This window comes from Tursiops truncatus, chromosome 6 (genome assembly GCF_011762595.2).
Source record: "Tursiops truncatus isolate mTurTru1 chromosome 6, mTurTru1.mat.Y, whole genome shotgun sequence".
In the NCBI taxonomy this organism is placed as follows: domain Eukaryota; kingdom Metazoa; phylum Chordata; class Mammalia; order Artiodactyla; family Delphinidae; genus Tursiops; species Tursiops truncatus.
This window is the reverse complement of record NC_047039.1, coordinates 11,042,375-11,070,176: the sequence shown is the minus strand read 5'-3', so window position 1 is coordinate 11,070,176 and position 27,802 is coordinate 11,042,375. Positions and strand designations below refer to the sequence as shown.

At 39.6% G+C, this 27,802-nt stretch overlaps 1 protein-coding gene across 1 annotated transcript in view; it reads left to right on the top strand.

Annotated features, from left to right (window-relative positions):
* The window catches only part of ELP3 (elongator acetyltransferase complex subunit 3), a 113,047-nt gene that overhangs the window by 30,506 nt on the left and 54,739 nt on the right, over positions 1–27,802 (top strand). The window contains exons 8-10 of the mRNA XM_033857603.2: positions 15,017–15,178; positions 18,335–18,461; positions 27,147–27,340. Of these exons, the coding sequence (XP_033713494.1) occupies positions 15,017–15,178; positions 18,335–18,461; positions 27,147–27,340 (483 nt within the window). The remainder of the gene's footprint in view (positions 1–15,016; positions 15,179–18,334; positions 18,462–27,146; positions 27,341–27,802) is intronic.

Below are 27,802 nucleotides of genomic sequence, written 5' to 3'. Positions count from 1 at the left end.
GCAAGGGCTCTAGGCGTGCGGGCTTCAGTAGTTGTGGCATGTGGACTCAGTAGTTGTGGCTTGTGGGCTCTAGAGCGCAGCCTCAGTAGTTGTGACACACGGGCTTAGTTGCTCTGCGGCAGGTGGATCTTCCCGGACCAGGGCTTGAACCTGTGTCCCCTGCATTGGCAGGTGGATTCTCAACCACTGCGCCATCAGGGAAGTCCCTAGGTGGGTTTTTTTTTAAATATTAATTTTAAATTAAGTTAAAAGTTACATATTGTGACAGATGAGTCAACCGTGTTTAAGGTTAAAAGTCTTTGTTCGAATTAGTGTCAAGTTCTACTATCAGCTCAAGTGTGTCTCTGCTTTGCTATTGTGTGTGCCATCTGGTTAAAGTTTTGTTTTTTTCTTAAAAGATTAAGAGTTAGGGTAAGGAAAAGCCCTAACAAGGTGAACTTGGTTGTTATTTATGGCAGGTTAGTAACAAGCAGTATGTTATATCCTTGCAGATGGAAACATTGGAAAGCTGAGTGAACAGAGAGGTCAAGGACAAAGCAGGTATGATTTCTGTGAAGGCTCATTAAATCAAGCAAAGTGATAATCACTCATTACTATCAGCTAGACTGAGACTGCAGTAATCTCCAGAGATCATCAATTACTGGTGACTATCATCCTCTAAAAATCATAGCTCTGGAGGTGAAAAGGACCAGCAGTGGGATCTGAGTCACCCGTTCACCAGAATGCAAATGTTGCCAAATATCTCAAAACAACCTTTTAAAATGGTTTTATTCCTTTTTAATCAGCCTTGCCCAGAAGCAGTTTTGCATTCAATTTTTAATGCTCCTTGGCTGTTTTCACAAGATGCAATTTAAAAGGGTAGTTACCCACCAAGAAGTAGGTGAGTCATACCTTCTCCCTGTGGAATTCTTAATTCAGTTCTGTTCCTTCCTCTTTTTTTCCCCCTCCATCAATGACTTTAAATCCTCCAACTATGTCCTTCTGTGTCTTGGAGAAACTAGAGTGCTCGGTAATGCTGGGTCCCAGGCCCAGAAACTAATTTCATAGACTTGCAGAGGAATGAAGAAAGCAAAGCAACCTAAGAAGGCCTGAAAGTGGCCATCTCCTGCCTTGCTGCCCTGGCCTTATTTCTGGCAGGCCTCAGAACCTCTTGCATGTCTGGACTTTGGCTCTAATACCCTCCCCATCCCCGCCCCTCACTTCATATTGTTGATCACTTTTACTTTCTTCCTTGGTAATCAGATTTTCGTAGATGGTGACCAGGATCCTCAACATTGGCAGTCCAACCTAGGATACAATCTTAGTCATCATAAAAAGAGGTGATATTAGTTGTTTTTCTTCCAACATTTTATTTGAAACAAACAAAAATTGAAAGAATTTTCCAGTGAACATCCCATACCTGTCACCGAGGTTCTACTGTGTTTGCTTTATCACATACTTATCCAACTAGCCATTCCTCTATCAACCCATCAATCCTTCTTTTTATTTTTTTAAGACATTTCAAAGCAGGCTGCAGACTTCAGTACCCTTCTCCCCGAATACGTGCATTTGCACATCGTTAGCTACTTCACTGTTTGTAATATTTTCTTTTCAAGTAAATTTACATACTGCGAAATGCACAGGTCTTATGGGTACTCTTTGATGAGTTCTAACAAATGCATATACCTGTGCAACAAAATCATACTAAGATATAGAACATTACCATCATCCCAGAAAGTTTCCTCCTGTCTACTCCCAGTAAATCCTCACCTGCACCTCCCAGAAGCAGCAGTCTTCTCTTTTTTTCCTTTCATAGATTAGTTTTGCCTGTTCTAAAACGTCATGTGAATGGAACCATATAGCACATACTCTTTAGTGTAAGGCGTCTTTCACCGGGCGTTATATTTAGAGATTCATCCACGTTGGGTATTTCAGTAGCTGTTACCTTTTTAGTGCTGGGTAGGATTCTGTTATATGCATAGAGCACAGTTTGTTTATCCATTCTATTGATGGATAGCTGGGCTGTTTCCAGTTTGTAGTTATTATGATAAAACTTCAGTGAACATACTTATATAAGTCTTTTTGTGAATATATGTATTTATTTCTCTTGGGTAATAACTAGAAGTGGAATTGCTACATCATATGTTTAGTTTTGAAATTGCCAGACATTTTCCCAAAGTGGTTGTACCATTTTTACTCCTACGAGTAATGTATGAGTGTTCATTTGTTCCACGTCCTCACCAGCATAAGGTGTTGTCAGTCTTTGTAAGTTTAGCTATTCTAGTGGGTGTGTTGTGGGTTTAGTTGTGGTTTTAATTTGCATTTTTCTGATGACTAATGATGTTGAGCACTTTATTACGTGCTTATGCTTTCTATATATATTTCCTTTGTGAAGTGTGTGTTAAAATCTTTTGCACATTTTTTATTGGGCTATTATATATCCTGGATTCTAGTCCTTTGTTAGATCTATATTTTACAAATACGAAAACCCAGTCTGTGGCTTGGGTGTTCATTATGTTAATGTATTTGAGCAGAGTATTTTGTCTTGGTAAAGTCTAATTTGCAGTTTTTTCTTTCATAATTACTGCTTTTTGTATTATCTCTAACAAACCTTTGCCTACTCACAAGGCAAAAAGATATTTTCCTGTGTTCTCTTCTAGTTATTGTTTTAGCCTTTGTATTTACCTTTCATACGTAGGCTTATGATCCATCTTGATTTAATATTTTATATATAGTGTGAGGTAGGAGTCAAGATTTCTTTTTTTCCATATACATACCTAATTGTTTCAACATTACTTGTTTTAAAACTTCCCTTTCCTATATAGATTGTATTGGCACCTTTGTCAAAAATCAATTGGCTAGGGCTTCCCTGTTGGTGCAGTGGTTAAGAATCCACCTGCCAATGCAGAGACGTGGGTTCGAGTCCTGGTCCCAGAAGATCCCACATGCCGTGGAGCAACTAAGCCCATGCACCACAACTACTGAGCCTGCGCTCTAGAGCTCACAAGCCACAACTACTGAAGCCCGTGCGCCTAGAGCCCATGCTCCGCAATGAGAGAAGCCACCGCAATGAGAGGCCAGCACACCACAACGAAGAGTAGTCCCCACTCGCTGCAACTAGAGAAAACCCACGCGCAGCAACAAAGACCCCGTGCAGCCAAAAATAAATAAAATAATTTTTTAAAAAATCAATTGGCTATATAAATTTGGGACTGTACTCTCTTCTGTTCCGTTGATGTGTTTTTGTCTTTATGCCAGTACCACAGTCCTGATTACTGTAGTTTTATACCTTTAAGTAGCATAAGTCTTCTAACTCTGTCACTGTTCTTCAAGATTGCTCTGGATATTTTAGGTGCTTTGCCTTTCTATATAAAGTTTATGCTTATCAATTTCTATTAAAAAGTGTGATAGCCATATTAACAAACTGAAGGATTAAAAACCATATGATCATCGCAATAGATGCAGAAAAAGCTTTCAACAAAATTCAACACCCATTTATGATAAACACTCTCCAGAAAGTGGGCATAGAGGGAACCTACCTCAACATAATAAAGTCCATATATGACAAACCCACAGCCAACATAATTCTCAATGGTGAAAAACTGAAACCATTTCCTCTAAGATCAGGAACGAGACAAGGTTGCCCACTATCACCTCTGTTGTTCAACATAGTTTTGGAAGTTTTAGCCACAGCAATCAGAGAAGAAAAAGAAATAAAAGGAATCCAAATCGGAAAAGAAGACTTAAAACTGTCAGTGTTTACAGATGACAAGATACTATACATAGAGAATCCTAAAGATGCTACCAGAAAACTACTAGAGCTAATCAGTGAATTTGGTAAAGTAGCAGGATACAAAATTAATGCGCAGAAATCTCTTGCATTCCTATACACTAAAGGTGAAAAATCTGTAGGAGAAAGTAAAGAAACAGTCCCATTTACCGTTGAAACAAAAAGAATAAAATACCTAGGAATAAATCTTCCTAAGGAGACAAAACGCCTGTTTGCAGAAAACTATAAGACACTGATGAAAGAAATTAAAGGTAATACAGACAGATGGAGAGAGATACCATGTTCCTGGATTGGAAGAATCAACATTGTGAAAATGACTGTACTACCCAAAGCAATCTACAGATTCAGTGTAATCCCTGTCAAGCTACCAATGGCATTTTTCACAGAACTAGAACAAAAAATTTTACAATTTCTATGGAAACAGAAAAGACCCTGAACAGCAGAAGTAATCTTGAGAAAGAAAAACAGAGCTGGAGCAATCAGGCTCCCTGACTTCAGACTATACTACAAGGCTACAGTAATCAAGACAGTATGGGTGGGAGGGAGATGCAAGAGGGAGGGGATATGGGGATATATGTATACATATAGCTGAGTCACTTCGTTATACTCAGAAACTAACACAACATTGTAAAGCAATTATACTCCAATACAGATGTTAAAAAAAGAAAAAAGACAGTATGGTACTGGCACAAAAACAGAAATATAGATCCATGGAACAGAATAGAAAGCCCAGAGATAAACCCACGCGCGTATGATCACTGTATCTTTGACAAAGGAGGCAAGAATATAAAATGGAGAAAAGACAGCCTGTTCAATAAGTGATGCAGGGAAAACTGGAGAGCTACATGTAAAAGAATGAAATTAGAATACTTCCTAACACCATACACAGAAATAAACTCAAAATGGATTAAAGGGCTTCCCTCGTGGCGCAGTGGTTGAGAGTCCACCTGCCGATGCAGGGGACGTGGGTTTGTGCCCCGGTCCGGGAAAATCCCATGTGCCGCAGAGTGGCTAGACCTGTGAGCCATGGCCGCCAAGTCTGCGCATCTGGAGCCTGTGCTCCACAACAGGAGAGGCCACAACAGTGAGAGGCCCGCGTACCGCAAAAAAAAAAAAAAAAAAAAAAAGATTAAAGACCTAAATGTAAGGCCAGACACTATAAAACTCTTAGAGGAAAACATAGGCAGAACACTCTATGACATAAATCACAGCAAGATCCTTTTTGATCCACCTCCTAGAGAAATGGAAATGAGAACAAAAATAAACAATGGGACCTAATGAAACTTGAAGCTTTTGCACAGCAAAGGAAACCATAAACAAGACAATAAGACAACCCTCCGAATGGGAGAAAATATTTGCAAATGAAGCAACTGACAAAGGATTTATCTACAAAATATCCAAGCAGCTCATGCAGCTCAATATCCAGAAAGCAAGCAGCCCAATCCAAAAATGAGCAGAAGACCTAAATAGACATTTCTCCAAAAAAGATATACAGATTGCCAACAAACACATGAAAGGGTGCTCAGTTGTCACTAATCATTAGAGAAATGCAAATCAAAACCACAATGAGGTATCACCTCACTCTGGTCAGAATGGCCATTATCAAAAAGTCTACGAACAATAAATGCTGGAGAGGGTGTGAAGAAAAGGGAACCCTTTTGCACTCTTGGTGGGAATGTAAATTGTTACAGCTGCTATGGAGAACAGTATGGAGGTTCCTTAAAAAACTAAAAATAGAACTACCATATGACCTAGCAGTCCCACTACTGGGCATACACCCTGAGAAAACCATAATTCAGAAAGAGACATGTACCACAGTGTTCATTGCAGCACTGTTTACAATAGCCAGGACATGGAAGCAACCTAAGTGTCCATCGACAGATGAATGGATAAAGATGTGGCACGTATATACAATGGAATATTACTCAGCCAAAAAAGAAGTGAAGTTGAGTTATTTGTAGTGAGGTGGATGGACCTAGAGTGTGTCATACAGAGTGGAGTAAGTCAGAAAGAGAAAACCAAATGTTGTATGCTAACGTATATATGGAATCTAAAAAAGAAAAAAAAAGGGTTCAGATGAACCTAGGGGTAGGACAGGAGTAAAGACGCAGACGTAGAGAGTGAACTGGAGGACACGGGGAGGGGGAAGGGTAAGCTGGGATGAAGTGAAAGAGTAGCATTGACATATATACACTACCAAATGTAAAATAGATAGCTACTAGGAAGCAGCTGCATAGCACAGGGAGATCAGCTCGGTGCTTTGTGACCACCTAGCAGGGTGGAATGTGGGGGGTGGGAGGGAGGCACAAGAGGAGGGGATATGGGGATGTAAGTATACATATAACTAATTCACTTTGTTATATAGCAGAAACTAACACAGCATTGTAAAGCAATTATACTCTAATAAAGATGTTAAAAAAAATAAGTAAAAAATAAAAAGTGTGATAGGATTGGGAATGTGTTTAAACTATAGAAGAATTTTGAGAAAATTACCATTTATTGTTTTCCGGTTTTTGAACATAGTCTATCTCCTGGTTTCCTTAAGTGTTTTTTAATTTCTCTTAGCAGTCTTCAGTTTGGATATTTTGTAAGCTTTTTGTTAAATTTATTCCAAAGTATTTTGTTGATGCTATATTAAATGAAATTTTTAAAAATTGTATTTTCAAATTGTTTGCAGCTAGTATCTAGATACATGGTTGATTTTTGTATATTAACCTTATATCATATGACCTTACTATAAATTCACTACTTAGTTCTAAAAGTGGTTTTTGTAAATTTGCTGGGATTTTCTTCAAAAACAATCATATAATCTGCAAATACAGTGAGTTTTAATTTTTCCATTTGGATTTGCATGCTTTTCTTTTTCTTGCCATGTTGCAACGGCTAGGACATTCTGTACAGTGTTAAATAGAAGTGGTGAGAGTGAGTCTCTCTGTCTTATTCCCAGTAATACAGGGAAAACATTTAATATTGCAGTGTTAAGTATAGTGTTACTTGTGAGTTTTTTTGTAGATACCTTTATCAGATGGAAGAATTTTGCTAAGAGTTTTTATCATTAACTCATTTGTCTAATGATTTCTCTGTATTTAAATGATCATATGATTTTCCTCCTTTATTCTGATAATATATAGCACTTTGATTGATCTTTTAATGTTAAACTAACCTTGCATTCCTAAGATAAACCCTATTTGGTCAAAATGTATTTTTCTTTTTATATATCACTGGATTCACCTTTCTAATACTTTATAAAGGATTTTTTTCATGAGGGATGGTGGTTTGTGATTTCCTTTTATGTAACTTCTTTGTCAGGTTTTGGTTTTAGTGTTATGCCGGCCCTATAAAACAACTTATGAAGTGTTTCCTCCTCTATTTTCTGAAAGAGTTCATGTAAGATGAATATTATTTTTTCTGTGTTTGCTAGTACTCAACAGTAAAACTATCCAAGACTGGAGTTTCTTTATGGGAGGGTCTTAGATGATTAATTCAGTTCCTTTAATAGATAAAGGGATATTCAAATTTTCTGTTTCTTCTGTGTCCATTTTGGTAAATTATACTTTTCAAGGAATTTGTTTTATCCAGATTGTCAGACTTTTTGGTATTAAGTTGTTCATAATGTGCCCTTATTTTGTCTTTAATGTCTGTAAGAGGTTAGTGATCATCCCTCCTTCACTCCTGATATTGATTACCTGTGTTCTCTCTTTTTTTTCTTTATTAGTCTAGTTAAGGCTTATCAAATTTTGTTCTTTGTAAAGAATTAACTTTTGGTTTTGTTTATGTCCTCTACTTAATATATTTCTGCTTTTATTTTTATTACCATCTTCTACTTGCTTTGGATTTCCTTTGCTCTTTCTATGCTTAAGTAAGGTATAGAAACTTATCACTATAGACCTTTCTTCTTTTCTAATAAGTATTTAAAGCTTTAAAGTTTTCCCCTAAGCACTGCTTTGGCTGAATCCCACATATTTTAATATGTTGTATTTTAATTATTATTCAGTTCAAAATGTTTCCTAAAATTGTTTGTATTTTGACCCATGGATTATATACAAATGGATGGTTTAATTTCTAAATTTCCAAAAACTTGGAGTTTTTCTTGATTTCTTAATGTCATTGATTTCTAATTTAATTCCATATTGGTCAGAGAGGGTCTGTTCTATACAATTTCAGTTTCTTGAAGTTTTTTTATTGAGGCTTATTTTGTGGCTCAGCATATATGGTCTGTCTTGGTGAACAAACTATGTATATTTGATAGAATGTGTATTCTGCAGTTGTTGGATGTAATGTTCTATAAATATCAATTCAGTCAAGGTGGTAGGTAGTGTTGTTCAGATGGTCCTTGTCTTGGGGTTGGTTTGTTTTGTTTTCTGTGTAGTTCTATCAGTTGCTAAGAGAGATTAAAATAGCCAACTATGATGGAAGAATTATCTATTTCTCCCTTTAGTTATATTAGTTTTTACTTCATTTATTTTGAAGATCTGCTCTGAGGAGTATGCACATTTATGATTGATATGTTTTCCTGGTATTTGAACTTTTTATCAATATGAAGTTACCTTTTTATCATTATGAAATGTCCTTTCTTTCTGGTCTTGAAGTTTCCTTTTATTGATGTTAAATTAGACATTACAGCTTTTACATCCTTAACTGTTTTCCCTATGTAGTATCTTTTTCCATCCATTTACTTTCCACCCATATGTTTCTCTGCATTGAAACTGTGTTTCTTTTAACAGTCTAGTTGGCAGTTTTATGGAAGTCTACAGTAGTTGGGTCTTGTTTTTTTATCCATTTTGACAATGTCTGCCTTTTAATTGGAATGTTTAATCTGTTAACATTAGATACCATTAATATTTGCATCTACCAATTTAGTCACTCCCTCACTTTGGTTTTCAGTAGCCAAGAGTAATGGTTTTACTGAATACCATTATTGTCTAATTCTGTGCAATGCATTTTTTCTATATCCTTTAATAGGGAATGTCTTCTTAAGAGAGAGGGTCTGTCATACCTAACACAATTCCTTGAGGAGAGAAGGTATAGTAAGTCCCCTACATACGAACCTTCAAGTTGCGAACTTTCAAAGATGTGAACATGCGTTTGCGTGTCCAGTCATGTAAGTTAGTTCATGTGTCTGGCATTATCTGTAAAAGTTGGTTACCTAGGCTAATTTTGTTGGACTTACGAACAAATTGGACTTACGTATGTGCTCTTGGAATGGAACTCGTTTGTATGTAGGGGACTTACTGTACTTAAAAAACATTGTTAAATGAGTGCAGTGGGAAGAACTGTGCATTAAGAATTAGGTTCCAGACTTATTTCTGTTGTTATTTTACATTATTAATGAGGAGGCAGGACTATATTATTTCTAAAGTTACTTCTTTCTGTGACATTGTATGCTTTGAAGGTTTCTACTGGAATGGGAATTTTTATCTAAAAGATGTGCTCGGAGGCTTTCCCTGGTGGCGCAGTGGTTGAGGGTCGGCCTGCTGATGCAGGGGACACGGGTTCGTGCCCTAGTCTGGGAGGATCCCACATGCCGCGGAGCGGCTGGGCCCATGAGCCATGGCCGCTGGGCCTGTGAGTCCGGAGCCTGTGCTCCGCGACGGGAGAGGCCACGGCAGTGAGAGGCCCGCGTACTGCAAAAAAAATAAATAATAATAATAAAAGATGTGCTCGAAGGTTATTTTTCATCTAGCAGTCACTTTCTGACAATGACAACTTTTCTATAATGCATTTATGTGTATAGCCCTTAAATTTGAATGTGAATACAATATTAAAAGAATGTGTAATAACCATGATTGTTTTTTTCTATTAATAGCACATTGCTGTTGGCTCTTCACCTGTCTGATTAGGAGTATAAAATGGTAGCATTCTTGTCGGCTACTGAAAGAATCAAAACCCAAACTGTTATGGGTTGTTTTTCATATATCTTAAACCTTGTCAACTAGCATGATAAGGGACCAAAGGTCCCTGATTACTCTCTAAGCTATGTTACCAGATGAGTTTTTCATAGGTTGTACTCATTTAAAAATTGAACCTCTGTTCCTGTCTGTTTCCTCAGTTTGTGTTGGGCAGAACCTTATGTTATAGACCCTCTTGACATAACTGCCAATATCCAGGAAGCAAACTTGACCACCATCTCAAAAGGGAAAAGATAGTTATTTTTAAATTCTCAAACATTCAACTCAGTCATTCTTAAGTTTGGAATATCACTAGCACAGCATTATACAGAACATAAAATTTGGGCTTAGACCTCTAGTGAGATTTCACACAGGAAATCTAAAGTAAGACACATCCAACTTAATTAATGACAGAGGTTTTAGAGAGGACTTCAGGAGATTAATAGTAATCAGAAGTGTTCTTTGATGCCACAGGCTTCTTGGAGCGAATCAGAAACCGTTTACAGGAGATAATAAAGAGACCTTCACATCGTCTTTCTTCCGTGTCCCCCTGGTTGGGACCTTAGTGTGAAGGGACAGTAAGTAATAACAATAGATGTCACTTTTATAGGTCACTTTCTTCCTTCCAGAAATAGAAACATGCTTTCCAAGAAATCATTTCTATCCAGTTATATATCTGCTACTTCTGGCTCTTTGTTCTTAAGTGGTTCTTGGTTTTAGCTGTGGGTCTTATCCCTACAGCTAGACTGTTGAGCATCTCTGGGACAAGAACTACTGTATCTTTACTTTCTGTAGATTACCTGGCCTAGTTAGTGTTCAGCAACTTTTAGGGTTAACTATTTGCAAGAGGAAAGGTAACCAGTAGAATTAGCTAGAGGCTGCTATGGGAGTAGAGAGAGACCTCCTATGTCTTCGGTTTTGCCTCATTCATTTACTCGTTCTTCATATTTGTCATTTTTATATTGAAGGAGAGTTTTTAGTGCTGAAGCCCTTACCTCTAAATGTAGACGAGCCTACTGCCTTCCAGAAGCTTCCTGTCTAGGTGGATAGACAGACATAGCCACAAATAACAAGACAAACTCCATTCGGAGTAGGGGCAAGGTACGTTAGGGATGAGAGCGCAGAATTACTTAGAGGCGCTGGGAAGATGTCATGGCAGGAGAAATGTATTTGAGCTTTGTTTTGAAGTCTGGGTCGCGTTTGGTTTTTATTTGCTTTTATGTTCCCAGGTTATTGTCCCATCTCCCACCCGCTCCTAGCCCCAACCCCCCAGTTAAAAAATAAATGCTGTCGGCATAAGTTATTGGCTTAAATTATGCTTCACAGAGAACATCAGCATCTTTTATAGTTGATGCCACTCCTATGGCATACAGAAAAGTGTAGGATTCAGCATAGCCCCACAGTGGTGGCATTTAGGCTTATTTAAAATGACCCTATAATGCCACAAAAAGAGAAGTGGAATTGGAATCAGAAGACCTGGGTCCAAGTCCTGACTTTGTCTCTTAGAAGCTCATGATCAGGGTTGGAAAATTTGGTACATTTCCTAAACGCCTAAGAATTTAACAAGTCTGCCTCTCCCCGCTCCCCAATGGTATGGTAATTGAACTCGGTAGTAAATGAGAGCCACACTGTCGGATGGCTGTCTGAACAGTGTGGTGGGTTATAGCAGGCCATAAAATGCCAGCGCAGACATTTTGCTTAGATTAGTTGACAGCCTTTGTGAACATATTTGCAATATTTTAAAAAACCAATCATACTGATATCTTTACATCTCCCTTTAATGAAGAGGCAAGAATTAGTGATATGTAGAACTAAATATAGCATTAACAAAAATCCTTTTAAAAATGACCTTATACTGTATAAGATGATCTTATATTCTGTTCTTTAGAAAATACTCCATTGTTTTTGCTCAAATTTGATAGGTATTTCTGCTTAATTGCTTTTCAGATGAAAATACAATTCTGAAAGAAAGATAGTGGTAAATAGAAAATACTGGCTTTTAAAAACGAGTTATTTTTTGTTCCTCCATTTCTGCTCCTGCAAAAGGTAATGACATTTTCCCCAAGAGGAAAGACACTTTTGAAATGGAGTTAAATTATTGTTTGCGAATAAGGTTTGCCTCTGTCCTGTACTGCATTCTAACTACTTATGAAGAGACCTTATCATCCTCGCAGCAGCTTTCTCTATCAGTCTTGCTTGGGCCTTTGATGATCTGTGCAATAGAGATTAGCTAGTGGATTTCTCTTTCCTCTAGATGAATTCCCATCTGTGCAGTTGCCTGTCCTCTAGTTTTAGTATTGCTAGGTACTGTTGTGCTGCCAACTTTGCTGATAACTTAATGGCATCCTTTTAGGAAATACTGTGGGTTGTTTTTTTGTTTTGTTTTGTTTGTTTGTGTTTACTTATTTATTTATTGGCTGCGCCTTGCGGCACATAGGATCTTTGTTCCCTGACCAGGGATTGAACCCGTGCCCCCAGCATTGGGAACATGGAGTCTTAACCACTGGACCACCAAGGAAGTACCAGGAAATACTGTGGGTTTTATAAAAATATCAGTTAATAGAGAGATTTTATGATACAATTTTGGAATGCCTGATTGTAAAATGTTCTCACTTACTTTGTTAAATATACTCAAAACTTAGAGTTTTCCGCTTTTTGGTTTTTTCAGCTGTCATGCAATATGCTTTCTTCATAATACATTAGTGTTTTCTTTTTTTTTAATTTTTTTAAATATTTATTTATTTTATTTGGCTGTGTCGGGTCTTGGCTGTAGCACGCAAGATCCTCGTTGCAGCACGCAGGATCTTTTTTGTTGTGGCGCACAGGCTTCCCTCTAGTTGTGGGGGCACAGGCTCCAGAGCGTGCAGGCTCAGTAGTTGTGGCTCGCAGGCTCTAGAGCGCAGGCTCAGTAGTTGTGGTGCACGGGCTTAGTTGCCCCGCGGCATGTGGGATCTTAGTTCCCCCAACCAAGGATCAAACCCACGTCCCCTGAACTGGAAGGCAGATTCCTAACCACTGGACCACCAGGGAAGTCCCTTAATATTTTAAACCATGGTTTTCTCCAGACACAATAATTGGTATTCAAAGAAGGTGAGTTACATGTATTCTGCATGCCTTGGGACCCACCTGTTTGAGAGGCATGAGACTTTCTGATCTGATTGTTTCAGAGAAGCTAGCTGTCAGAGGCAAGATTTGATAAGATCTGTGCCCTTTTTTGTCTTATGATTCATCGTTTAGTAACTATAGACTAGTTGTTTACCTTTGTTTCTTGCTGCCTGTAGTAATCCTATATAAAACCTTAGGAATAGGGTAATAGTGTAAACACTTTGAACGTCTAGAGTGAAAGACTTCAGAATCAGTCCTTCAGTTCAGTGATTCGTAACCTTCTTAATAATTATTATTAAATTAGATAAGTCAGTTTTATTGACAATTATGAATTGTCAATAATAAATGAACTTAAAGGAGAACAGTAGTTACAAAACTATGGAAATTTTATGATTTTTATTTTTCAAGAAAGAAAGCTATGAACTTCTTTGGAAACACGAAATTAAGTGGCAAAAAAAGGCTTCCCTCACCCTGCCCGAAGAATTGAGAAAGTTGTAGAAGGGTACACTGAGAAGAATTATTTCGTTCTAGGAGAAGTTGAAGAGAGGACAGATCTGATGTCCCATGCTGAATTGTCCAAGCCATGTGATAGAGTGAAACACAGGGTAGGATTTTTGAAGTCAGACAGACCTACGTTCAAATCCTGACTTGGATTTTATGAGCTCTGTACCCTTGGACAAAGTATTTAATCACTTTAGGAACTTCAGTTTCTTTATCTGTAAAATGGGGATAATAAGACATACTTCATAGAGCTAACGGGAGCATTCAGTGCGTGTGGAGTATATAGTGCAGTGCTTGGCCGCAGTGGCCTCTAGGTAATGGTTCCTATTCCATCGCATCAGCAGACCACTTAGCAAGTCATTTTCTTCTTCTAGATTCTGGCTTGAATCTAAAGTGGTACTCATGGGCTTCCCGGGTGGCGCAGTGGTTGAGAATCCGCCTGCCAATGCGGGGGACATGGGTTCGAGCCCTGGGCTGGGAAGATCCCACATGCCGGGGAGCAGCTAAGCCCGTGCGCCACAACTACTGAGCTTGTGCTCTAGAGCCCGTGAGCCACAGCTACTGAGGCCCATGCGCCAGGAGCTCGTGCTCCACAACAGGAGAAGCCACTGCAGTGAGAAGCCCACACACTGCAACGAAGAGCAGCCCCCGCACGCCACAACTAGAGAAACCCTGCACGCAGCAACGAAGACCCCAACGCAGCCAAAATAAATAAATAAATAAATTTAAAATGGTCCTCACTACTCTGATATCTGGTTTTAGTGAAGGAGAAAAATGATTCCTAATTTTGTAAGTTGTTGCTAAGATTAATAGGCTTGACAAAAAGACTTGTGGGTATAGAAGACATTTCATCTGAATTATTCCTATGATCATTATGCATACCCTCCCTTCCCCCCTCTTTTGTTTTCTTTTATTTAACATAACTCTAAAATATGGAGTGGGAAATATATAATGCAGATGGTTTTCACTTCCATGAAAAATCGTTGCTAGGAATTGAAAATTAGGGTTCTCACAGTTGAAATCCCTGCTTTCAAGGAGATTATGGCTGCAGCACACTGAGGAGAATAACAGTGATAATGGTGATGATAACATTACTTTGTGCTGGCTCAGTCACGTCAGTCCCATGAGGTATAGCTACTATTATCCTCATTTTGCAGATAATGAAACCGAAGCACAGGGAGGTTAATAACTTTCCTGTTTGCATAGTTAGGAAATAGCAGAGCCAGGATTTGAACTCAGATAGTCTGGCTCCAGAGCCCATGCTCTTTTTTTTTTTTTAACTTTTTAAAAATTTATTTATTTTATTTATTTCTGGCTGAATTGGGTCTTCGTTGCTGCGCGTGGGCTTTTTCTAGTTGCTGTGAGCGGGGGCTACTCTTCATTGCGGTGTGCGGGCTTCTTATTGCAGTGGCTTCTCTTGTTGCAGAGCACGGGCTCTAGGCACACGGGCTTCAGTAGTTGTGGCACGCAGGCTCAGTAGTTGTGACTCGCGGGCTCTAGAGCGCAGGCTCAGTAGTTGAGGCGCACGGGCTTAGTTGCTCCGCGGCATGTGGGATCTTCCCGGACCAGGGTTCAAACCCGTGTCCCCTGCATTGGCAGGCAGATTCTTAACCACTGCACCACCAGGGAAGTCCGAGCCCATGCTCTTAACCACTGGGTTAGAGCCGGGAGGACAAAAGGAAGACATCCTTTAAATGAGAGCAGATGTCCTAAAGCTTTGGCAAGTTGTTTACTTTTCGATTTTACTCTACAGGTATTCTGAGAGAAGCCTCACAAAGTGCATCGGAATTACTATTGAGACCAGACCAGATTATTGCATGAAGCGGCATTTAAGTGATATGTTGACTTATGGCTGCACAAGGCTGGAGATTGGGGTGCAGAGTGTCTATGAGGATGTGGCCAGAGATACCAACCGGTAAGACGGTGCAGATGATCTTGCACAAGCCTTCCTTTTCCCCCACTGATTGGATCTGTGTTACTACCCATCTGACAGGGAGAGGTCTAGGAATTCCTCCTATTCATTCTTCTGTCTGTGCTCTTAATTCCATCTCCTCCTTCCTTGATTTTCGGTCTTTGTTTACTGGCTTTTTTCCAGTAGTCTATAAACATGCTGATCTCTCTTCCAGTTCTTGCGATAAATAGCCTTTCCCATATGGAAAGCAGAGGGCAGGGCTCAAGGTTAGTAGTTTAAAGCATGAGAGAAGGCCAAGGAGAATAGGAACAAAGAAAAGGGTTTGAACAAGAAGGAAACTAGTGTGAGATTTAAGAGATTAGTTTTGGTGAAGCAAATGCCAGTTGGTAGGGTAGTGAAAGAAAGGCTGGTGAGGTGATGGGTATAAACTTTGAGAAATTTGGGAGTCTAAGGAAGGAAAGAAATAAGGGTTGATAGAGCCATATGAAGTTCTCTTCCCTCCAGAAATAAAGGCAGGCTTCAGGGAGTAACTGTGTGTTGAGTTGGACCTTAAAGGCTGCTTCACTTTAATAGGATTTGGGTAGACATGGCAGAGGGTTGTGCTCAGAGAAGGAAGTAAAGGGAAACTAGGGAAACACACGGGTCAGCATCTTAGCAACAACCAGGAAGAGTGCCAGGCTAAGGAGGGCGGATGCTTCCCGTTAGGTAATAGAGGTCTATTAAATATTTTGCACAGGAAGAGTCAGATGGATATCAAGCTTGAGAAAGATCAGCCTGCATAGGATGCGTTCTTGTCGGGGAAGGCTTGAACCGGGAACGCTGGTAGGGCTGCTGCAGTAACGAAGGCTACACCAGAGAGGTACCTTGGGGGTGGAAGGAGTCTCTGGAAGGTCAGGGAAGCTTTTCGAAGAAAGTGACATCGAAGCTGAGACTTACAGGAAGAGTCTGAGTTAGTCAGGTGGGGAAGAGGCAGATTTTTTCAGGCAGAAAGAAGAGTACGAGCAAGCTCCTGAGGATAGGAGCACATGGCACATTTCGGGAAATTGGAGTGGTTTCATTTGGTGGGAGTGTGGAGCGTGAGGTAGGAGCGTGGTAAGAGGTGAGGCTGAAAGGGTCAGCAGGATGGCCAGACCATGGGGCGCCTTAGAAGTCAGCCCAGCAAGTTTGGGCTTTAATCCAAGGCCCGGCTGCAAGCTAACTTGTGATCAAGGCATATCTGCATTTTATTTTATTTATTTATTTATTTTAAAAGATTCGTTTTTTATTTTATTTACTTATTTTTGGCTGCGTCAGGTCTCAGTTGCGGCACACAGGCTCCTTGTTGTGGTGCACGGGCTTCTCTCTATTTGTGGCGTGCGGGTTTTCTCTTCTCTAGTTGTGCACGGGCTCTGTAGTTTGAGGCATGTGGACTCTAGTTGAGGCGCACGGGCCCAGCTGACCTGCGACATGTGGAATCTCGGTTCCCTGACCAGGGATTGCACCCGCGTCCCCTGCATTGGAAGGCGGATTCTTTACCACTGGACCAGCAGGGAAGTCCTGGGGATCACAGTATGAGGGTGGACTAAGGAGACCAAGCTAGAAGCAAGGTCAGTTCAGAGGCTGCTGCGGTAATTTAAGCAGGAAATGATGTCCTGAAAAGCAGTGTTCGGTGACTGAGTGGGAGTGAGGGTAAGAGAGAATGGGAAATAGTGAGGCTTGGAGGGAAGATGAGTTTCATTTTGAATAAACTAAGTTTTAGATACTTGTGGGACAACTGGTTGAAGGTTTGCTTTAGAGCGGGCTGTCCAGCAGAACATTCTGCAGTGACTGAAATGTTCTGTACCCGCACTGTCCACTGTGATAGCACAACCGAGGAACTGAATTTTTCATCTGAATTAATTTAAAGATAAACTTGAATAACCACGTGTGCCTCGTGACTCTAATATTGTACAGTGCAGCATTAGAGTATTGGATATTTGGGCATGGTGTCAGAAGAGAGGCCTGGCCCAGTCATATAGATTGAGAAGTCATTAGCAAAAAGAGATTAGAGAGGCTTCCCTGGTGGCGCAGTGGTTGAGAGTCCGCCTGCCGATGCAGGGGACACAGGTTCGTGCCCCGGTCTGGGAGGATCCCACATGCCACGGAGTGGCTGGACCCGTGAGCCGTGGCCGCTGAGCCTGCGCGTCCGGATCCGCAACGGGAGAGGCCACAACAGTGAGAGGCCTGCATACCGTAAAAAAAAAAAAAAAAAAGAGAGAGAGATTAGAGATGGAAGCCATGGGAATGGATGGGAACCTTCAGAGAGTGGGAAGGAGTCCATGGTTTGTAGGATTCTTTGGTGGTGAATGGGAATGGCTAGGTGGTGAAAGGATTGACACAGGGCTTCAGTCTTTAGTAGCCCCAAACTATTATTCGGGCTTGCTTCTTACTTGAATGTGGCGCTAGAATGTTAAGATGATTTATACAGCTGGCCCCAAATGATTCTGCCTTGTCACTAAATCATTCTCTCTTCTTACTTTTTTTTTTAGGGCCCTCCAACCCACCAGAGTGAAATCTACTTTGTGTACAGATGTATCTCTCCCTCCCTCCCTCCCTCCCTCCCTCCCTCCCTCCCTCCCTTCCTCCCTTCCTCCCTCTCTCCCTTCCTCCCTTCCTCCCTCTCTCTCTCTCTCTCTCTCTCTCCCTCTCCCTCTCCCTCTCCCTCTCCCTCTCCTCTCCTCTCTTTCCCCCCTCCCTCCCTTTCTTTCTCCAAATGAAATTATTTGTTAAAAGATTTTTAAAGGAAAGAGCATAACAAGATGCTGCTCCTGCATGGTTTTGAGCTCATTATTCTTGTTTTTAACCTAGATATTTACATTAGCAAGCTTATTTTGGCCGATGATGCTAAATCAAATAATTTTAGTGTATATTAACTCCTGTGACCTCAGTCACTTACTGTCAGAACTTTGAGTAAGTGCATAAGGGAATTTCTGAGAAATATCTCAGAAGTAAAATTATTTTTTTCCAGGCCTTCTCAGAGGTGGAGATGTAAAAATGACTTTCTAAGATTTCTTTTTCCCCAGCCATATTCTTCATTATAGAGCTACTGTTACCTGTCTCAGAGGTTGTTTTCCCTCTATTCCTTGTACTCACCTTGTTGCCCATTTATTTGTGTAACAGGTAGTGAATTTTCTTCTTCAGGGGCCACACTGTGAAGGCGGTATGTGAGTCCTTTCACCTGGCCAAAGATTCTGGTTTCAAAGTTGTGGCTCATATGATGCCCGATCTGCCAAATGTGGGACTAGAGAGAGACATTGAACAGTTTACAGTAAGTGTTACCTTAAACCAAGCTACTTGAGAATGCCTCTGCATGCTGCTTCTACCCTCTCTGCTCTTTGATTATTTACTGTTGATTTTTTTCCCATTATTAAAGCAAGACATTCTCATTATGACACAGTGGAGAAAGAGGAGTCACTCACAGCCCCGACACCAAATAAAACTCTAACATGTCAGTATACTCCCAGGACTTTTTTATACTTAGGATTATTTAGGGGATGAGGTGGGTGATACATAGATACACAGAGATATACTTATGTATATGATAGGTAATTATTTTAATAGCTTTTTCACTTAACATTATAGCAAGCATTTATTCCTGTTATAGCCTGGTCTCTGTTAAAAGGTTAACATATTTAAATATCCACTTAATTTCCATTGAACAAATATGCCATACTTTGCTTAACCACTTCCAGTTTTTTTAATTGAAGATATTATCAGTTTTTGATATTATAAATAGACTGCACATCAACAAATTTTACACCTGTAATTTTTTGTAGTATTTAGGGTTATTTCTTTAGGACAAATTCCCTGGAGTAGAATTATCAGGTAAAGGTATAACTACTTTAAGAATCTCACCATATTACTTAGTTGTTTTTCCCAGGGTTGTAACAACTTACACTCATTTCAGCAGGGTTATCTTTCTCCCAAAATAATTCTCTCCTGTGTATGTATTTTCTACATACATATATACACACACACACACACACACACACACACACACACACACACACAATATTTTATCTTCGTTAATTTGATGGATAAAAGTGCCGTTTCAACTTGTATTTTGTAATTATAAGTAATGTATTTTTCAGGTTTGTATTTAATAAGTATAATTCTTTCATCTTTTTGGAATTGTGTGTTTTTGTCCTCTGACCAGTTACTCTATTGGATATGAATATTTTTAATATTAATTATATGGACTTTCTAGGTAATAACATTATGGATTGTTTTTTATATTTGTTAAAAATATTTCCCCCAACCTATCCTTGACCTTTTGTTTCTGTTGTCAAATCTATCTTACTTACTTACTTTCTTAGTGATGATTTCTTGAGATACTTCTAAGCTTAGAACTGCCTTTCTCATACAGCATTTCATTAAACAGTGGAAGAAAATATTCTGTTTTCCTCTAGGCTTTCTGTTCTTTGAACTTTAATACCTAACTCTGGGGTTCATTTGTTTCTTTGTTTGTTTGTTTGTTTTTACTCTATCACATGTTAGCTTGATTCATGTTAGCTTTGTCTTGGGAAATGAGATTGTTCAAAACGCTTTTTTCCTTCAGATTCTCAAATAGGGAAAGTGGCTTAAGGATATCCTTTTAGAGAAGAGAATGAAAATACTTATCAAGTTATTTCATCCACAAAATTGCTTTTATTTTGCTCTGTTTATTAGAACAATAGAATTCATCATGCCTTATTTGTGAAGTTAATAATTATTTCCTTTTAAAGAGTTTATTTCTAAGCCAATGAATTACAAATAAAAGCCTATTTTATAAGACAGCATTAATTCACAGATGTTATTAATTCCCCCATATTGACTATGTAATAGATTTTGAGTCCAATATCTTCCCCTCAGTAGTACTAGCCAGGCACCCAGACTTCAAGCCTAAAAGGCACCTGAAACACACTTTTCTTTAGCACAGCTCCTAGGTGGGCCAGTGGTATAACCAGAATTCATAACTTTAAGTGCCCTTGGAAAAAATATGTCAAGTAATAGCAAATAGCTGAGTCTTAAAATTCATTTTCTTAGTGTCTTCAAAATAAAGAATAGTTCAGAAATAATATTGCAAAGACAGTCCTTCATGTAAACGGATTTATCTGCTTGTTTATAATCTTTTCAAAGAAACCTACAGGGAATGTGAGCAGACCATATGCCTTTTCTAACTGCATCCCAGCAAATGAGTAACAAAATAGAGCTAAAATGAGAAATCTGATTTCTCTCTAGAGAAAAATTCTCTGAAAAATTAATCTATAGATGGTCTTAAATATTTTTACAAATCAATTAAAAAAAAAAAAGACATGGGCTTCCCTGGTGGCGCAGTGGTTGAGAGTCTGCCTGCTGATGCAGGGGACACGGGTTCGTGCCCCGGTACGGGAAGATCCCACATGCTGCGGAGCGACTAGGCCTGTGAGCCATGGCCGCTGAGCCTGCACGTCCGGAGCCTGTGCCCTGCAATGGGAGAGGCCACAACAGTGAGAGGCCCGCGTACCGCAAAAAAAAAAAAAAAAAAGACCACCTAATAGGAGAATGGGAAAAAAAAAAAAAACTTGAACAAACACTTCACAGATAGGATATTCAAATATTCAGTAAAACTATTTAAAAGTTCTCAAAGTCATTTATCTTCAAAGAAATGAAATTTAAAACTACAATGCATGGCTACTGTATACTCATGAGAATAGCTAAGAATAGCTAAAATGAAAAAAGACAATATCAAGTGTTGGTAAGAGTATGGAGCAACTGGAACTTTCATTTACTGCCAGTGGGAATATAGTACATCATATTAGAAAACTGTTTGACAATATCTGCTAAAAGTGAACGTAGGCATACTCCATGACCCAGCAATTCTACTCCTTCACGTTTACCCAACAGAAATGCACACACATATTTACCAAGACACAGTCACAAATTACTGAGTGTAGTATCATCAGATTGGAAACAACCCAAGTGTCCATTAAAGTCAAATACATCAATATTGTAAGTTGTGGTGTAGTCAAACAATGAAATACATAAAACAATAAGAGTAAATTAATTATGACTTCATGCAACAACGTGGCTGATTCTATTCAGCATAATATTGAGCAAAGGAAACCAGATCCAAAAGACTACCTAACGTACAATCCTATTAATGTGAGGTTCAGAAGCTTTGGATGGAATTGTAGCTGGAAACAGGCATATGGGAGGCTTCTGAGGTTTGGATAAGGTGCCTTTTCTTGATTTGAGTGTCTAGGTGCTGGCTACATGATTTGTAAAAATCTATCAGGTGTACACTTAAAGATTTGTGTACTTTTTTATACTAAGATATATTTCAATAAAACGTTTACTAAAATTTTTTTAAACTAGTTTTTGTTTAAGAAATCTTGTTTGGGCCTATTTGGAATTCACAACTTTTCCTGAATTAGTAGGCAGTATATTTTACACTTTAAAAACTTCTTTTTTCCCTACTTTATTTTATTGTCACATTATTAGCAACCCACAGATACAGTTTCCTTAATGTGTTTTATCCATAGGAAGGGTTGCTAAGTAAAGGGTCTACTTGTATAATTGTAGAAGTCTAAAAAATGTTATATCTGTAGAGGACAAGATAGCCTTGCCTGGCACGGATCCATAAAGCCTCTACCCAGCTATGTGCCTGCATGTGTTAATTATAAATTGGCTTTGCTCTCACACCTTGTTGCTTAGGTCAGTTCCGGGTCACTAAGAGCAGAGCTGGTCATTTGCGTCTGTTCATTGCAGATTCACACTCTTATCTAGTGGTAGGTACAGAGCTCATAGCTGTTTGTGATAAATAGCACTTGCTTATATTTTTCAGTAACTGAGATTTATTTTTGAAGTGAAGTTTTCTTTTTTCTTATAAGCTGAAAGTCCTGGTTGTGATGGAGAATGTTTAACATCTTAGGAATTTATCCTCCGAGCATTAACTTCATCCTTTCCATCTGTCCTCAGGTCTCCAAAATGGTATATCATTTACTACTCAAAATAACCTTTAGCTGTTTTTGTATTTTATTCTTTTCTTTTTTTTTCTTTTTTTTTTTTTTTGTGGTACGTGGGCCTCTCACTGTTGTGGCCTCTCCCATTGCGGAGCACAGGCTCCGGACACGCAGGCTCAGCGGCCATGGCTCACGGGCCCAGCCGCTCCGCGGCATGTGGGATCTTCCCGGACCGGGGCACGAACCTGTGTCCCCTGCATCGGCAGGCGGACTCTCAACCACCGCGCCACCAGGGAAGCCCTGTATGGTATTCTTTTAAAATTACACTGCTCCTGGATATCCAAGCTCAGGTTGCTGAAAATGCTTAGAGAGTGTCAGTTTCTCTTGAGGAAAAATTTATCTCCAGAACCTCTTGTCAGTAATGCGAAATCTTTCAAAGTCCATTAATGTTTGCCCACCCTTTGGACACTCAGAAGTTCTTTTTTTCCCCCACTGAGCTGTTTTTCCCAAAAGCCAGTGTGATCAAGTTACAGTTTGGCAGGTATGGTTAGAGGTGTTTGTTGTTGTTACTTCTTCATTTGCTTGGTTTTCTTAATGTAAAGGCTCGATACTTAAGGTAATATCATAGAATACAGGTAGTGTAGAATTATATCAGAAAAGACCACCGGTTGCAGCCTCCTCAGACAAGGAAACAAGACCTGACGCAGTTAAGTAACTGTTAAAGGCCATGGTGAGTCTCAGGTAGAAACAGGCTCTTAGGAAGGCACCCTTTCTATTGCACCTTTCTGTGTCTCCTTTCTTAGGCCAAGGAAAGTCTGTTTTATGATGAATGACTATGCATGACCCGAATGATGTTGAAATCCTGGTCGGGTTGGATCTTACAGAAACAGAACTTTACGTTTTCAGTTATTTTTTATTTGTATCAAAGGAACACATGCAAAATTTTAAAAGTCAAATTGTACTGTAAGGCCTACAGTGAAAAACAGCAGTACCCTGCCTTCCTTTCCCTTGAGTGCCCCCACGTCATTTACAAACGCTTCAGTGTCCCTGCTTCCTCCAAATCCACTGCAGCCTGGCTTCTACTCACTCCCCGCTGCCCGCCAACTCACACTCTCTCTCTCTCTCTCCCTCTCCCTCTCTCTCTCTCTCTCTCTCTCTTTGAAACTATTCTGTCAAACATTGTAAAGTACTTGCTAATCTCCAAATCCAAAGGATACTTCTCGGCTGACATTTTATCCAGTCTTAGCACCTGTTATTGTTAAAGACTCTCCAGTTTTAAATTCTCATCTCCCTGGCTTTTGTGACTCTGCTGTCCCCTGGTTCCCTTTTTAACCTCTAGGACTATTTCTTTTCCACTAGATCTCCTTTTTCTTCCCACCACTTAAATGTGGCTTCTGTCTTTTGCTCTCATCTATATGCTTATCTTTCTTCTGTTCTAACTTTACCACTTACACTTCAATTAATCTCATTTCCTCTCCAGCCTTCAGCCTTAGCTCTTAAGTCCAATTGCTGAATACTCTTCAACTAGCACCAGATGTCTTACTTGTACTTCGGACTTAACGTGTCCAATATGGACACACTTCATTCCCCCTGTGGTCTCCTTGTCTTCTGTTTCCTGTGATATTGGTGTTCCATCATCCACATACCCTCCCAAGCTAGACATTCAGTCATTCAGAAGGAAAGAGAGAATATGTGGAGCCAGACTGGGCCTAGTTTGAATCCTGGCCCCACCCGCCACTTGGTAGCAAACGGACTGCTTTGTTCCTCAGTCTCCTCATCTCTGAATGTGGCTGTTGTGAAGGTGGGCAGAGGTAATGCATGCATCATGCTTAGAAGAATGCCTGGCACATAACGAGTGCTCAGTACATCACTGCTGCTGTCGCTGATCCCTCTACCGTGGGTCTAATCTAACAGGAGGTCCTGTCTGTTACTCCCTCTGAATATTTTTGAGGGCTGTCGCCTCCTCTTCATCTCCACTGCCACAACTTCAATTCATGCTTTTGTCAGCTCACTGCACAGGTAGACAGCTGCTTAGCTAAGTCCCACAGCCACCAGCCATGTTCCCTTCTAATATATCATCCACATTGCCACCAAAATTATGTTTATTAAATTAATTTTTATCTTTATAGTATAAAAGGTATTAATTAATAAAGTTATTATTAACTAGTGTTTGAAAATCCAGTAAGTCCTAAAGGGGTCACATCAAAACACAGTAGTCCTCCGCCACTTTCAACCGTTGTGGCCAGGCCAGGGGAGGTGGGGGAGGGGTCCCAGTATTTACCACTATGTTTCCTTCTTCTATGCTTGGATTCCTGTTTCCTGACTATCAGTAGAGAGATTCTCTTGTCTTACTGTTACCAATACAATAGTTAAAGAGTTAGTTCTTTGAACTCCCATTCTCCCAATATTATTAGGCCACTATTTTAGTTATATGAGTAGTCAGTGTTTTCATTACAGTTTTTACATAAGTTATTATTATTTGCATGGAGCCAAGTAATATACTATACCTACTTTCTTTTCTTAAATAACTTTTTGTTTTTCCTAGAGTTAACAGTAAAATTGTCTTATTTCTTTATTTGCTTATTAGTTCTCTGAGTATCTGTAACCTTCAAGTGTGCCCATTCAGTGTTAAAGCCCCTCTCTCAGTGGCTGACCCTATCAGATATTCTCTAAGTTCCTTTTTTAGGCTGGAGTCATGACTCCTGGAGGTCTAATCTTCCAGCTCCAAACTGGACTGGCAGTTCTCTGTGCCTAGTTCACAGAGGTCTTCCTTAGGGCTCCTCTTCTCTACTCTCTAGGATCAGATCCTTTGTTTTTTAGAAACCAAGTTAATCCTTTTTATTGGTTTACTCCTTTACTTTACTAAAACACATTCTCCAGCAGCTTTCTAAGAAAGGATTCATCATGGGAAGTAAGCCTTTTACATGCCCAAAAATGTCTCTGTTCTAATATCTTCACACTTACAGAATTCTGTGAAATCATTTTCCCTCCTTTTTTTTTTTTTTTAAACTCCTTATTGACCGGGATATTTTTGCAGAAATTAATGCCTGTGGCCAGCAATTTTTATTTCGGCTGATCAAAATTAATTCTGTTATTTCACTAACACTTTGTGGGTTATTACATTCAATAGTTACACCTGACACACCTGTAGAGTCTTCTAATTTTCATGAAATTTTGTCTTCAGTCCACTCTTCTGTAGATGCAGAGGAGCATTCTCCAGCATCGTGAGTTTCATTTTCACTTTCCATATCAGAATCAATCACTAAGGTTTTTGTCTTTTTGTTGGTATAATATTCACATCATCTGAATCATAACTGTATTCTGAAGAACTGTCATTACTGCTATTTCTGATCTATGCTCATTCCTGGGACTCTGGTGTGACTGAGCTGCCCTTTCATCCGTATCCCCCTTTGCAGATAGTTTGTTTACAGTTTTCTCCATTTGCAAAGTCATTTACCAATCTTCCATCCATTTTCTGTCTTCCAAAAATTTATTGCTATCACTTATTCCCCCTCCTGTCTCCTCTGATGTTCTCTTTGTTCTTCTGGGTTTATGCTTTTTAAAAAAATTATTTCCTCTTATTTCAGTGTGATTTTGGAAGGAAAGGAAAGAAACACATATTTTAATTCTCCATGTTTAACCGGAAGTCCAGCACCAATTCCGTCTATCATCATTCTTATGAAAGGATTATATCAGCCCATATGTCCCCCTAATTTATTACACGAGTAACCAGAAGTACTTTACTGAAATCCTGTGTTCCAATATAGATGCAGACTAGGTAGAAAGTGACTTGCATACATACTCTTTGTGGATGGCTATAGAATATTAAAGACCTTATGAATCTTTAATATATAAATGTTACAGGGAAAATTACATGCAGTTACAGAAGAATAGCCCTAAGAGCAAATGGTGCACAAAGATTATAGCATTTAAGACTGTGACAGAAATCAGTGAGAGAGATCGAAAACTCTATAGTTATATATTTCTTTGAAAACCAAGTTAAACAATGGAAAGCTCTGTAAGAATAACAGCACAAGATAAAAAAGCATTTTCACAATTCACAAGATACGGTACTGCTGGCCGTTTAAGTACTAACGCCAGGGTCGGGGTGAGAGGGAGCTGTATGAGTCCACCTTCATTCCTCTATCACATGTCAAGCGAAATCAAGATAAGAGCAGATTAGCAGTGCAAAGTCATAGAAAGGAGAATGCCTGATGTCTCCTTGCTACAACCCAAGTAAAGAAATAAGGCAGCCAGCTGGGATGATACAGTGCAGGAAATTACTATGTCAAAGTAGATGAATTAGATGTATCCCTCAGTGTCCAGATAACAAATGGACTGTGTGTATCCCGGGTTAGGAATGGTGCCAGTTGGCCTGAGGACAAAATAGTCCTATCCAGGGGTCGGCATACTTTTTCTGCAAAGGGCCATATAGTAGACAGTTTAGGTTTTGCAGCCCAGATGGTGATCTATGTCACAACTTTTAAAAGTTTAAACAATTAAATATATTCCATTATTAAAGGAGGATACAGTCTAGAGGTGAATGCAGGCATCTGATAAATTGTCAGTATGATGCTGCTAGGAAGGCAAGAATACAGAATTCCAGAAAACATTTTTAAGTGAAGCAACTTGTATTTGAAGGTCAGGAAGACCTCTCTGAAGAATTGGCATTCAAGCTGAGACGTGAAGATTAGCTAGATGAAGAAAAACTGATTAAATTTCCAGGCAGAGGAAATTGCCTTTGCAAAGACAGAAAAGCAAGGTGGGGAGGCTGGCATGCGATGACACCACAGCAGTGGACCGGGGTTGGGTTGGTTGGCAAGGGCTTGGTCACCCAGCACACACATGTTTTGCTCCACTGAGGCTGTAAAAACAATGAGTTTCTGTTCTGTATACCTTCCCTCGCTTGATAGGAAGGAAAGTCAGTCTAAGAACCACATAGGTATGTGAGAGAAGCCAGCCCCAGATTGAAACTTCACTGTGGGTAATCTCCATATAACTAATGGAGAAGTCATTTTCTCTATTCACAGGAGTTTTTTGAGAACCCTGCTTTTCGTCCTGATGGTTTGAAACTCTACCCTACCCTGGTGATTCGTGGAACTGGGCTTTATGAGTTGTGGAAATCGGGAAGATACAAGAGTTATTCTCCCAGTGACCTGATTGAATTGGTGGCCCGGATCCTTGCCCTCGTGCCTCCGTGGACTCGAGTGTACCGAGTGCAGAGGTAATGTGTTAATCTTTTATGCCAGAAGTCATCAGTGATGAGTCTTATCTGTTAACAGTTTCTAATGAGAAGAGTCTTACTGCAAATTGATGGGTTTGAATTTTTTTTAATTAAAAATGGGACACCTAGAATGCTGTCTGTAGATAGAGAGGATGGAAATGATAGGACAGCACGTCCAAGCCTCTTTGCCAGTATCACGTTTATTCACATGTTCACCTCTCCATTCGCGAGCCAGGAGATGGAGGATGATGGGAAGTGAGCATGGTGTTTGGTTCCAGGAGCTTGTGATCTACATCAGCGTTTCCTTTCTCAGATCTGCTCCAACCCAGATACTCTAGTGAGTGTGGGAGGAGGACGTGGAGCCATGTGTCTGTTATCCCTGTTCTAGAGCCTCTGAAGAAAAAAGAAAGAGTAGCAACGAGCATTCTTTACTGACATTAATGTAAATGTGGAGAAAGAGTG